At 38.8% G+C, this 13,591-nt stretch overlaps 1 protein-coding gene across 2 annotated transcripts in view; it reads right to left on the bottom strand.

Annotated features, from left to right (window-relative positions):
* Positions 1–562: 562 nt before the first annotated feature.
* The window catches only part of PRICKLE1 (prickle planar cell polarity protein 1), a 56,199-nt gene continuing 43,170 nt past the window's right edge, over positions 563–13,591 (bottom strand). The window contains exons 2-9 of one of the 2 annotated variants that reach the window (XM_069975986.1): positions 7,801–7,976; positions 6,778–6,891; positions 6,045–6,182; positions 5,257–5,460; positions 4,769–4,955; positions 3,234–4,100; positions 2,735–2,842; positions 563–2,532 (exon numbers count right to left, since the gene is read on the bottom strand). In XM_069975986.1, coding sequence (XP_069832087.1) covers positions 1,664–2,532; positions 2,735–2,842; positions 3,234–4,100; positions 4,769–4,955; positions 5,257–5,460; positions 6,045–6,182; positions 6,778–6,891; positions 7,801–7,926 — 2,613 coding nt within the window. In that variant the 5' untranslated portion in view covers positions 7,927–7,976 and the 3' untranslated portion in view covers positions 563–1,663. The remainder of the gene's footprint in view (positions 2,533–2,734; positions 2,843–3,233; positions 4,101–4,768; positions 4,956–5,256; positions 5,461–6,044; positions 6,183–6,777; positions 6,892–7,800; positions 7,977–13,591) is intronic. The other variant, XM_069975987.1, reaches the window with a different exon arrangement.

The following is a 13,591-nucleotide window of genomic DNA, read 5'->3' as shown; positions in this document are numbered from 1 at the left end:
GATAGGGATGTGAGGAGGAGCATGCATTTTCCTATGTTATGGAAATTGTGTTAAAGAGGCATTGCCAAGCTAAAGGCTGTAACACCTCCTTGATCCCCTCACATTCCTATCACTGCTCAATTTACAGCTTCCAACCTTGTTTTCCAAAGCATGTACCTGCACTGTACATAGAAATTTTGTACAAGTGTGAGACATGGAAGCTGCACTGTAGAGTAGAGTTGTTGTTTTTTTTTGTTTGTTTTTTATTTCAAATGCTTTCCTGACAACACCTTTAAGACTCGGAAAGTTAACCGACCTACACTTAATAACTAAGCTGGTATAGTCACGTGAGAATGCATAATACTAGACGAGGGGTAGGGAACCTTGGCTCTCCAGCTGCTGCGCTGGACTGTATAGTACAGCTTACACTGCCAGTGGTTGCAAATGTGCCAGACTTAGCATTGCGATTGGGCTAGATTTTAGTCGCAACTGCAACAAAACTTGTCTGTTAGGACTTCCTCTCATCATTTTTGTTTTAGACAAACCATGTACACGAGTTTAAGGAAAAATACAAAACAATGCAGAATGTTCTATTTTTTATTCTTCACAAAATGTGTCAGTCTTTTAGAAATATCAAACAAGTGATTTATAGTATCTAAAAACTTACATCCAAGACAATTTTTTTCCACTAGTCTGATCTATAAATAAAACCTATAGGTTACATAGGTGTAAAAGAATATACACCACTGCAGTGCCATGTATAGGGCCAAATAACTCATTGTGGGGTTGATAATATAAAGAAACCTTGTCCCTAAATACTGTTGGGATAGGCTTTTTAAACCTTTTGTAATTGCAAAAACATACAGAGAAAGCAAGCACAAACCAAAACTTTTCTGTTGGACCCCAATTCATGAAATGCAGAGAATGAATATAAAAAATAACATGTTCTACATTTGACATATACAATATATACAGTTTTTATATGCACAGTTAAATTAGGGCTAACTTTGTTTAAAGACAAAATTATAAATAACTTGCAGCTAAATATCCTACACTTAGCATGGTTTACAATGTTTCAGACAATGCTTTCAAATGAGAAAATCTGGTTCTGCCTGTATGGGTCAGCGTGAATCACCTGAAACAAAAGAGCTCATTGCATAATGACACATACTGTACACACATCTCCGATGTAGGAGTGCAAGATGCAAACTGTTAGAAGCAAACAAGCCTTATTCATATGAAAATTATCATATTCAAACGTAAATGACCCTGTAGGCTACATGTGGAAGGGGTATATTGAACTGATTGCTCTCTTTCAAAGTGGGTTCCAGACCTCAGGGTTAACAAGTCTGATGTATCTATACCAGTGGATGCTAAGCATATGGTGCACAGTCTAAATTCTAACTTTAGTATTGTGTGCAAAGCAATAAAACAAAGCAAACCTGAACTGTAAACCTGTGATCGTCTAAGTAAATAATCTGCTACACACAAAATCTTTAATAGCAATTACACATTGCAAACACCAGCCGGCCTGTTTTGGTACAAATGGCAAAGCTTAAAAATAAGACATTTTAGCAAATAGCAGAACTATAAAAAGAAACACAGTCTCTATAGACTGAGAATGTCAATTGCCTTCACAGGAGAAAAAAAAAACTAAAAAAAAAAAAAAAGATACCTAAAAGTCCTAGGAAATAATACAGTTTTTGCCTTTGTGTCCCTTCTTCTTTTTGGATTTAGTGGTCCTTTGGCCAAAATGACTACTGGATAGTGCAGATGTGGGACTAGGCAAGTCATTTGTAAAATACTGATATCTTTGTGGGCGTGGCTGAGGAATAGGCTGTCCAAGAAAATATCCTTCCTCTTCAGAGTCAGAAGATGACGAGGAGCATGTTGAACACCAAGAGTCATCATCTTCACCATAAAGACCAAAAAACTTATCCATAATTTGGTTTTGCAATCCATAGTCTGAAGCAGCATTTGCATACTGTCCAAAAAGTTCACTGTTTTGGATGTATGCCTGAAGCTCTTGAGGGGATTTGTTCTGAAAGACTCTGTCATAATCCTCTGAAGTGTAACATCTAGGTTTCTCCCGTCCAGATGCTTTTTGGTCTGCTGCAACATTAAGTGCATTTTCAGAGCGAGATTTCCTGCTTTTCCTACGGCGATGATGATGTCGGGGTCTCTCACTTCGCTCCTCAAAATTATAAACCCTTCTACGACTTCTCTCACTCATTGGTGGCTGTCGAATTTCAATGCTGCTATAATCTCCATTATCAATTACATCATCTGAAAATTTGACTTGTGGTCTTGTCTGTGATTTTGACCTTCTCAGGGCAGACATGTGAACAGGTTTTTCTTCTTGCAGTGGCTTTTCCTGGCAAATTTCCAAGCTAAGACTTTTAAAAGATTCAGAACTCCTGTTCATCATAGAAGAATTAAGAGTCCCCATATTACTCATTTTCTCACAATCTCTCATGTCTACGTTCAAGTCTTGAAAATTTGGATAAGAGAAGTGTGAAGGGCGTGGTTTACTTTCCCCATCGATTGACGCACCTAAGGAAATAAAAACAAAAACAAAAAAAACATATATTAGTCTAAAGCAGCAATTATAGTATATAGTTTACCCTCAGTTCACAGACAGAAGATCCTAGGATGGCACATAACTCAAAAAACAAAACAAGTATTAAGGCTATAGACATAGATGTAAGGCTATACAAATAATATTTAGATGTATTTATTTAAAAGTTATGGATACCTTTGGGAACTTTTCTGCAATGCATGTATTTTCTGGAGATTGGGCCATTAGATGAGTTCTCTGATGGATCTAAAGTGGGTTTCTGCAGCTTGTTATGTCCTGCAGAAGCTAAACAGTTGAATATTTTCAATGAAAACTATTTACAAATATGATCTTATTGAGGCAAAAATACATGCATGTCAGTACAAATCTGTGCCTTCTGAGCCCTTCATAGGTTTTAAACTAATATGCACATACACCATTAAAAGTTAAATCTATTGTGATGTCTGAACCAAAATGTAAACCTAATATGAAAGAACAAACTGGCCCAGATTTATCAAAGGGTGTAAAATATACACTGGTGTAAACTGGCCACAGCAACCAATCACAGCTCAGCTTTCAGCTCTGGTATAAGAAGTTGTGATTGGTTGCTGTGGCCAGTTTACACCAGTGTATATTTTACACCCTTTGATAAATCTGGGCCAGTATGTTCTTTCATATACAGAATAAACTGACATACCTGTTATATTGGACAATGCTAATGAATCCATAGAGTTGCAGATGTTGTCAAGCTGTGGTTTTATATCATCAGATAAACATTCCAATGAGTCTTTATACCATGGAATCTTTTCACGTTTGTAACCAGATGTTCCATGATCCAAATCCAGCTCTTGTATCTTTCTACTGCTTGCTGGCCCTGGGTGACTGCCATAAGCAGAGTCTCCAAGACCATCTTGTGACTGTGCCCAGTACATATCAGTGTGATACTTTTTACTTGCCAAGCTCTGATTGCGGTCACTTCTTTTTAAGTCACTACAGATTTTGACATTTTCTGACATCCACTGTTCACCAGATCGACTATCTTCGGCAGGCTGCTGAAAGAGCCCTTTTTCACCAAACTTTATAAGTAACTGAGTCATATAGTCATCGTGCTCAGCCCATTCTTCATGATCCTCTGGAGTCTCCTGTTCATCTCTTCCTTTCCAAAAGTCATTATTATCAAAACTGGCACCTTGCCTTGATAAGCTGAGGTCATCCATCTTACGAGACAGTGTATCATCAGCATTGCCAGACAGTCCTGGGAACTTGTAATTTAATGCTGGAGACAGCAAGAGTGATTGTCTACACTGATCTGCAGATCTGCTGCTCTTTCCCATTCTTACACTTCTTCTGGACTCTCTGGACCTAGCAGACTGAAATGCTGAGTCAGAAGAATCAGAAGCATGGACATCTTCTCCCAAACTACAGGTCTTTGAGCAATAGATTCGGCCCTTTTTGGGCAGAAAGGGACATCCAAGCAGGGAAACTTTGCACTGTGCGCAAGAAAAACAGCTTTCTGTTGCATGCCAGTGCTGGCCATCGTAGGTCATCTGAGCATGGTCAACACCTAGATGGTGAACAAACAAAAGCAAATGGTCATCAGATTTGGTTAGAATTCCAGTTTAGTACTAAGAATTAGAGCGTTAAAGGAAACCTGTCAGCCCCCGTGCTGGGGTGACAGGCTCCCGACCCCTATTAGATCCCCCTATACTTAACTCATTGCGCCAGGTCCCGCTTCATGAGCCGGTCAGGTGACTGAGATTTCAGCGCCCAAAGCCCGGCGCACGCGCTCACAGAAGAGTCCGATGCCCATAGAGAATAATGGAGCATCGGACTCCCCATTAATTCTCTATGAGCATCTGACTCTCCTGTGAACGTGCGCGCTTGGCTTCAGTATGTATGAGGTATGTATAGGGGGATCTAACAGGGGGTTGGGAGCCTGTTACCCCGGCACAGGGGGTGACCGGTCCTCTTTAAAATGCTGTTATGAGTATTTGATATAAATACTATAAAATAAAATTTATAATAAAATAAATTTTATTCATTTAAAAAAAAAAAAAAAAAAACTATTTGCATCCTTTGTGGATTTCTATTAGTAATTTTACTCCAGTAATTGTAATGATCCAATCACCAAAACTAAAAGTCTTCATTTTCATATGATATTCCCTGTGAACCCCTCATAACATAGCAATACAATACAATATGGTTGAAATTACAAATAAAGTTCCACAATACCTATATGCTCTCCACAGGATTCACAGTATTCTGCATAATGGGATTCAAAGCAGCTACAGCAGAAGGGACGACCGTCTTTCATGATGTACCTTTGTCCTCCAAGCACAGTCTCACACTCATAGCAACAAAAATGCTTCATATGCCAGTGACGACCCTCAGCCTCGGTGCACTCATCAGCAAATATAATCTACAAGAACACAAAAAAGTTAGGACCACAACATTTGTTACATTTATTAGATGCTCAAATTTGGGCCCAGATTTATCGAAGGGTGTAAAATATACACTGATGTAAACTGCACACCGCAACCAATCACAGCTCCTCTATCATTTTACCATAGCTGAAAGCTGAGCTGTGATTGGCTGCCATGGGCAGTTTACACCCTTTGATAAGTATGCCTCTTGGATTGTATATATGTAGCTAATGAACACCTGAACAAACACAAAATGCTCTTTTATTGTAAGAAAATCTTCTCGTAAGGATTACATACCTCATCACATGCTGAGCATCTTGGTTTAAGTAGTTCAGCGTGGTGTCGGCCACAGTGTATTTTTCCATCTTGGTAGAAGTATATTAGATCAACCAGTAGCTCATTACACGTGGAACAGGCAAAACATGATGGATGCCAGCATACCCCAGGACCAGCCCTCGAAACAAAAATTGCTATTTCACCTCCATTAATCTTCTCACCACACTAGAGAAACATAAAAGAATTGTAAAAAAATACACTTTAAAGTCTAGTCTATACCATGCTGATTGAAAGTTGGCACATTTGCTGCTGTTCACATTTAAAGGAAAAATACTACTTCTGACATAAAACTTACACAGGAATTTAAACACCCATTTAAAATCCAAAAGGGAGAAAAGTCTAATAATCCCCGACCATAAACGGATTCTAAACCAAGAAAAATATTGCTGATGTAGAGTAGATATTTAAAGAACCGCTTAAGCTGGTTTTCATTATTTGAATGTGGTTTTAATAAAGTTAGCCATCTGGCTACAATTTGACACTTCTCCCATGGAGAAAACACTCTCACAAGTCTGCAGGTACACATGCACACTATCTGGAGGAAATACCTATATGAGCCATGGGGAAGTGAAGAAATGACACTGGATGGTGACAGTACTAGAAGATTGTCATAGATACATTAATCGTAATACAGCCAGAATGTGACTAATGTCTTGTGGGGAAATGGTGCACCAGTGGTTACACAGTTTTCTAATATTTTCTCTACTGCAAAGATGACACAAAATGTGCCTTTAAGACATTCCAGTTACCTGCTCACAGACTGCATGCATCAGAGCCCTTGACAAGATTTTAATATTGCCTCTTCCAAGGGCCTCCTTTTTACGCTGGGTACTGAACAATATCAGTTCCTTCTTCTCTTCTTCACTTAAGGACTGGCAATAACGCACCTATGGGAACAAAGCATTTTTGTCAGTACTAAGCATTCACAGACTTGGGGATTATTTGACACTTGACTGACACATTCTACAGTAGATTTAACAACCTATATGGCTCCTATACAATGGCTCAGAATGAGGAATATGGCATGTGGCTTTAAACTGGTACTAACTGTGTTATATCGGTAAATATAACATTCTAAAACACTAGATTTTCTGGAATGTACAACATTACTGTAAAATCTAGAAGGAATTCTTCCTGTATTAATTGATGATTTATTGAATGGCTTACAAATAGAGATGAGCGAACCTCGAGCATGCTCGGGTCCATCCGAACCCGAACTTTCGGCATTTGATTAGCAATTGCTGCTGAACTTGGATAAAGCTCTAAGGTTGTCTGGAAAACATGGATACAGCCAATGACTATATCAATGTTTTCCACATAGCCTTAGGGCTTTATCTAACTTCAGCAGCCACCGCTAATCAAATGCCGAAAGTTCGGGTACGGATGGACTCGAGCATGCTCGAGGTTCGCTCATCTCTACTTACAAACAATGTGCTAAGCACATGTCTAAAGTATTTCCAAGGAAAAACTTTTGCACCTTACCTCATTGTCATGTGGGGGTAGCTGATAGAGGAGCTGCTTGATGCGATACTTTTCGCCCACACTGTTCACATAGGGGACTTTTTCTTCTGGCAAACAGGCAAAATATAACTGAACCTGCAAGAATAAACCAAAACTATTTATATAAAGTACATGAGAAAAACAATATTATTTATAAAATCTTAACATTTGCTGCAGACAATAGATTTCTATGTCTTTCGTAAGAAGGTAAAACTGAGGTGAAATGGCCAAGAAAAGTAAACAATGCAACATTAGGGTTGAGGCAGCTTTAGGCTTATGTGATAATGAGCACCAGATGAGCCAACTCAGCACCAGTAGACGGTCAGTTTGCACCCAGCTGCTGAATTGCTTTTCTGGAATGTGAGCTGCAGTAACTATTAGGGGGCACCATAAATTATGCACATTTAATGTGGCTATTATACCCACCTCCTCTACCACTAGTCAACAAGTCTATAGAAATTCCAACATTTCTACCTACAATTACTTTGCATAACGTGAGAAGCCATTTAGAAAACAGCCCCTATAAACAGGTTTAATTTGCTTCTTGCATTTTACACATTGGTGAGACAAAAGCTGCTTTGTCAACTCCTGCTGGTAGGTTCATCCCAAGCCACGGCTTTCATTGCTTCCATCTGAGCTTTTTCCAGAGGACCCGAAGTCAACTTCACGGGAGGGGTCAAATCCAAACATGTTTTAGCCAGATGCCAGGTTCTCCTCTAAAGAGGCACAGTTTAACTACATCCTTTTCCAAATACTATGCCAGATAAGCCTTATGTCCTTATGTGCATTAAGCCAGGTCATTACATTACGGGGCTTCTCTTTATTCATTCAGAGGTTTTTGCTACTGTATGAATTACTAGAAATGTCTTACAACACACTGGACTAAGAGCATTAAATATAAGGGCTATATTACCATGAGACCATGTAAAACATCTGATAAATATAAAGTTTAAAAAGGACATATGTTGTACAAGAAAGCACAGACAGCGAGCACGTTGTTCTTACCTGTTCAGGGCGAAGGCCTGGTGGAACCCAAGTGTACTCCTCCATAGCACAACCGGAATCGTCATCGGATGTGGAGCTCCGCTGACACCCGTAAGCGAGCTTACTGACTTTCTGCTCCATCGCCATAGGCAGAGAATAGGATGTTCTACTTCAGGATGTTTCAGTCATTAATTGCTCTAAGGAAGAAAATGAGACAAAACCAAGTCAACACTGTGTTCATTCTGAAGCACGTCCTGCTGAGATAATGTTTTACAATGTATTTAGTTTAGAAGAAAATCTATATCCACACAGCGATGTCAGAGGCCAACTTTGAAATGAATACATGCCATTCAAGGCACCAAAAGCCAGTTCCTCAGATGTCACCTCTCAAGAGGGGACCTGAGTGGTCTGGAAAGTTCATTTGCAACATCATTTTCTCACAGGTTCATGGGTGGGCAATTCTACAGGTCAAAGAAAAGAAAAAGTCTGGCAGAAAAGCCGTCATAAAAATTCATTTGTTGACACATTAATACAAATGTTCTCAGTTTATAGTGTATAAAATCTGACTTATTTTTTCTGGGGCCAGAATGAGATTAAGGGAAGATAGAGAGGGCACCAACAAAGGAAGCTACAGTTTCTCCCTACAGGGATTATAACCTTTTGACCCTGGGCAATACCGGAATACTGTGCTGCTCTTTCCACTACTAACAGTTAAACAAACGTTCCCTTCAACAGGTGCAGCTCAACTATTCACACCAGCCAACTGTTCACAAGTCACTTCTGCAATCCACTTTTAAGGCCTCCAATTGCATGAAGTTCTATAACCTCACATACCATAACCAATGTTCATCACGGGGTGAAGATCAAGTACTACAAGTGTTATATAAGCACGACTATTACATCTTCCACTCACTAGTTGCAATATAATGCATGGTACACATGACATCCATAGGTTAACCACAGTGTACTGCTTCTAACTATGGCTTATAAATAACAGCTACTTATGCAGAAGAAAAGAGATTGTTCTTTAAAACCATTGGAATATAGGACTTTAAACTTCCTAATATACTAGGCTATAGAAGATTAAAAATTAAACTATTGGATATAACTTGAATTGGTTCAGGTTAAAGAAAAAAAATGATATACACTGAAAGCCCTTATTTATGAATTTCCACAAAGCAATGACTCACACAGTATTACAAGTTACATTTTGAGGGGAAAAGTAAATAAAGTTATAAAGAATATGGGGGAGGGGGGGGGGAATCACTGTATGGGTGAGAACCAATATATGAAAGCTTTTTTTAAAATATGAAAATATATATTATTTTTACTAAGCAAATTCACATTTCTGGGGGATCCAACGGTGGAGACATCACCTTGGCAAAGGCAGTAAAGCCCAACTGTGTAACATTCTTCGGCTGAGAAGCAGTTATAAAGAAGGTCTTATCCACATGAAACATGATGGTTTAACCAGACTGAAATATTAGCATCTGCTTACAGTACAGATACTGTAATACACATATAATGGCAGAGTTGTCTCTGCAGCCGCTCACTTGCAGGTCAAGGCTTAAGTTTTTGAGCACACATCTTAAAGACTACACAACCAGTTTGTGATGCAACAGGCATAGTCGAATTATTATACAGATGAGTGAAAAGCATTTGGAAGATGGTAGTCCAATAGCATGTTTTTATTCCATGCTTTCATTACAGCCATGGGATGTAAAATATACAAGAAATAATAATTCGATTTAGAGGCAAGCTGTTAACACACAGTAAAGGGATTTAGACATTTTATACTAAAGGCAAAAACATCTCCAAAGCAGATGTTAGAAAGGTATTCTGAAGAGATCATTAATATAGGGTTATACAAGTTATGAAGCATTACTGAATAGGGTTGTAAAACTAACATGGTGTGAAGTTTTTTTTATTAGGTGGATGACTTCTATCCATATTGAAACATATAAAATGTATATTTCCTTAACTAAACCATTTAAAAGTAGTAATGCAGTTACTGTGTCCTAATGGGAAGATTTCAACATTGACATTTTTTAGGGATTTTTTTTTTTTTTTTTTTTACTCTTACTATCCCAGAAGGAAATGCCCCTGATGGACAGGCTACAAATTAAGGGTTTCACAGAAACCAAGCTCATTGAGTGATGTATTGAACAGGATTGTGGGTGCCAAAGCATTATACAAGTGAATGCTTTTACAGTTGTATGTGTTCTTCAAAGGAAGTGGTAAACTTCTGGCCATGTCAGTGACAGGCAGCATGTACAAACCAGTGCAGCAGCTGCAAAAACTAATCCTGATATAAGGCTATTTTAAGGCAAAAACTTCAAAGTATAAATACAATTCAGCTTTGTAAACTGTATGCTAGCATTTGCGAAATATCAGTAATTTTTTTTTTATTATTTTTTTTAATCACCACTATGTCTTAATCTTCCAGCTTCACTTGGAGGACACGTTAGTGTTGGTTTCTTATGTAAGAATATTCTTACATATAATGGGACGAGTTCAATGGTTAGCTCAGACAATACTACCAATTCAGAAAATGTATCTTCATATTATAGAGGCAGCTATATATCGGAAAACTAGAACAATTTATTTCTTAGTAGTAGTGAGGATCACAGGAGGAAGAGCAGTTACTACTAGTTTACTATTGGGCAAGTATTTGGATAACTTCTGATGTGTTACAAAATGGTGGGACCATCAAGCTTTATTTCTTATACCATCCATTACATTGCTCCTTTAAGCACTCTATAACCTCCACAGATGAAATTTTACTACTTATGAAAGCAGATGTCCAAAACAAAAGGATGACCAGGACAAACCCCATAAAGCCCAATTTCAGCCATCTCAATTGCCCCATGTCCACATTACTGCTGAATTTTTCATTTCCATCGAGCCTGATGCAATTAAGCTGTATAATCAGAGATTGCTTCTCTAATAACTTGTAGTAAATCAACCAGATTTCCACTTCAAAGAATGGCCGGTGTTCTAGAAGTCCTGACACCAGGGAAGAGGTGGAGCAATAGAGAGATTGATTTGAAACCACAACAAGAAGTTAGTTAAGCCAGAAACAATAAAACTTTTAGTAGCCCTCATTCCCTGGTTTCAGGGATCTGTCCTGTCATGACCTCTGGGAAACAGCAAGCTGACTATTCCAATGTACACAGATATTTACATCTCACACTGTCACCTGCTGGACTGAACAACACTCTTTTGTCTTTTACATTCTGGGACCCATTGAAACAAGTTGCCAGCAAAAAGTTGAATTCACCAGTTTTGTTGAATAGTTAATGATAAGAAATAACTACAACACAAATTTATATAGTGAGTGCTAAAGACTAGTGACTTCTAATCAGATAGCATAAACATACATACACACGCTATATGGAGAATCACTTGATGACATAAAACACATTCATCAGCTATACAGGACCTTTAGAACTTCTTTTGTGCGGTCAGATTAAACAGAGGCTTGTATCAGGAAACACAGCATTCCCATGAATACACTGCTGAAATTTAAAGCGTACCCAGACCACCTGCAGATCAGACAGGCCAGCTGACAACAAACGTGCACATGCTACATACAAATGCAACGTTTGTTCCATAAAAGGGATCAAATGTGGGGCCATCTTGTATGTCATCTAGAACAGAGGCACAGTGAGGAACCTGAGCAGACCTGACCTCTCTTTGCCTACAGCTTCATGGTTCAGGCATCAACATCCAATTAACCTCACTTACATAAAGCCCAGAGATTAAGTGTCTGAGCTCCAGGTAAAAGGAAAAATCACCAGTCACAGCAAAAGACATAGAACAACTAGAGGGGTTTCCAAGGAAATTATACCATATTCATGCAGGTTATATAAAAATACAACAGCAAAAAAAACAAAATAATAAACTATAGGAGGGGAAGGACAAAAAAAGCATTGCTGGCATAGTAGAAGAAAGCAAAAAAAAAAAAAATCTGTATTATTGGAATGAAGTCTTGTCCTTACCTCTTCAAATGATTGGATACAATACTTGCAGTGAATTATAGGAGACCCTTTGGGAAAGCTTCAGTAAGCAGAAATACACATAACTGGATGTGACTCCACTTAGTTTGTTTCCATTCTGTCTGAATGAGCCCTGTGAGCCATACCCTACCTGTACTTAAAAGGGCCAGCCCCTCTACTTATTCATGCTGTCACCAGCCCAACCCCCCATTCAACCCTTTGATTACACAAAATTCCAACAACACAGAATCAGATGGCCACCAGCAATCCCAGCTTCCTATCCCCAAAGCCCATACAGATGAACTCTGCCAACTCTTCAGTGCATCAAAAGCAAAAAGGCAGAGCTTCCATTGACTGCTCTAGGAACCACACCAGGTGGCTCTCTCTATAAACATACATGCATGGGAGCGCAGGTTTCCTGCTGGACAATGTGGACACTGCACAGTATGCACAACCTTTTAGGGGCAGTCACCAAAGTTTTTCCATTACCATCAGTTTCAGTATAACATCTGCACATGTCATTTACTGTTTTACCTCTTTCACTGTATTATACTGCCCCCAATTCTTTTTAAGCTAAACCTCAAGAGAAATAAAAACTGATCACTCAGGGGTATTTAACAAGAGTTTTTCCTACTGTGCTGGACAACTCACAAGCAGTAGATTTACTAGATTTAATCTTTTCAAACACAGTATGATATCTTAAGGCCCTATTCCACCAACAGATCTGACGACAGATTATCTGCCAAAGATTTGAAGCCAAACACAGGAACAGACTATTAACAGGGAACAGGTCATAAAGGAAAGACTGGATTTCTCCTCTTTTCAAATCCACTCCTGGGTTCGGCTTCAAATCTTTGGCAGATAATCTGTCATCAGATCTGTTGGTGGAATAGGGCCTTTACTTTAGCCTCTAACAGAGAGCAACTGAAATTCCTGGCATTGATAGAAGGATGTATGTAATACAACATATTGTGCTACTGAATGATTTCATCTGCTGCTACCAAGTGGCCTAATGTCCATGCTTAATATGAAGTTAGCCACAGACTGAGATTATTGCAATACAAAGAAGAAAAAAAAAAAAGGCAACACTTTTTTTTATTTTACACTTTTGCAGAGGATTCTAAGTTCCTCTTGGTGAATGGCGTTTTGTCAATAACTGCGGTACATATTAAACCAGCTATTAGCAGTACGGTGGCTTTGTAGAAAAATTTGATATATTTTTTTATATCTATATTTTGTACTTCCTCTACAGGTAGGCCGCTCTCATTAGTTCAACATAGAATAAACCCACTAGTTTTAGTTTAGCATTATCCTGTGAATCTAATGTCTCCTGATGGCAGGCTGCATTCCTACATAGTGATGGTAGCATGTGGCCGCAACCATGTCCCCATGCATTTACCAATAGCAATTAGATGTTCCCAGTGAATACCAGCAACTTCCTGTAACTATCTGTCCACACATGGGGCACAGTGTTTCGGATGCGCGAGTTCAGTGCCATGTAGGAAAGTGTGTTTCCACATTTGTTTTTGGAATCCATTTAAACATGGACAAAACCGCACCAAAGTTGCTATGGCCTTGTTCAGAACGCACTCAGAACACAAATGTGGCTGTTATGCAGGCTTAGAAAAACATGGCTGATCTCTTCCAGAAACAGCAAGACTCTGGTCTCCAGTTTGGTCAGGTTTTGCAACTCTGTTTCATTGATGAAATGAAACTTAATTGCAAACCACATTTTTCCTATTTCCCAGATAACCCCTTTACCTTGCCAATACCTACTTGTTGCTGGTAAAGAGCCACTGGTAGAGGTTTCTGGC

The sequence above is a fragment of the Dendropsophus ebraccatus genome, chromosome 1, assembly GCF_027789765.1.
Source record: "Dendropsophus ebraccatus isolate aDenEbr1 chromosome 1, aDenEbr1.pat, whole genome shotgun sequence".
NCBI classification, from domain to species: Eukaryota; Metazoa; Chordata; class Amphibia; order Anura; family Hylidae; genus Dendropsophus; species Dendropsophus ebraccatus.
This window is presented reverse-complemented; position numbering and strand designations above follow the sequence as displayed.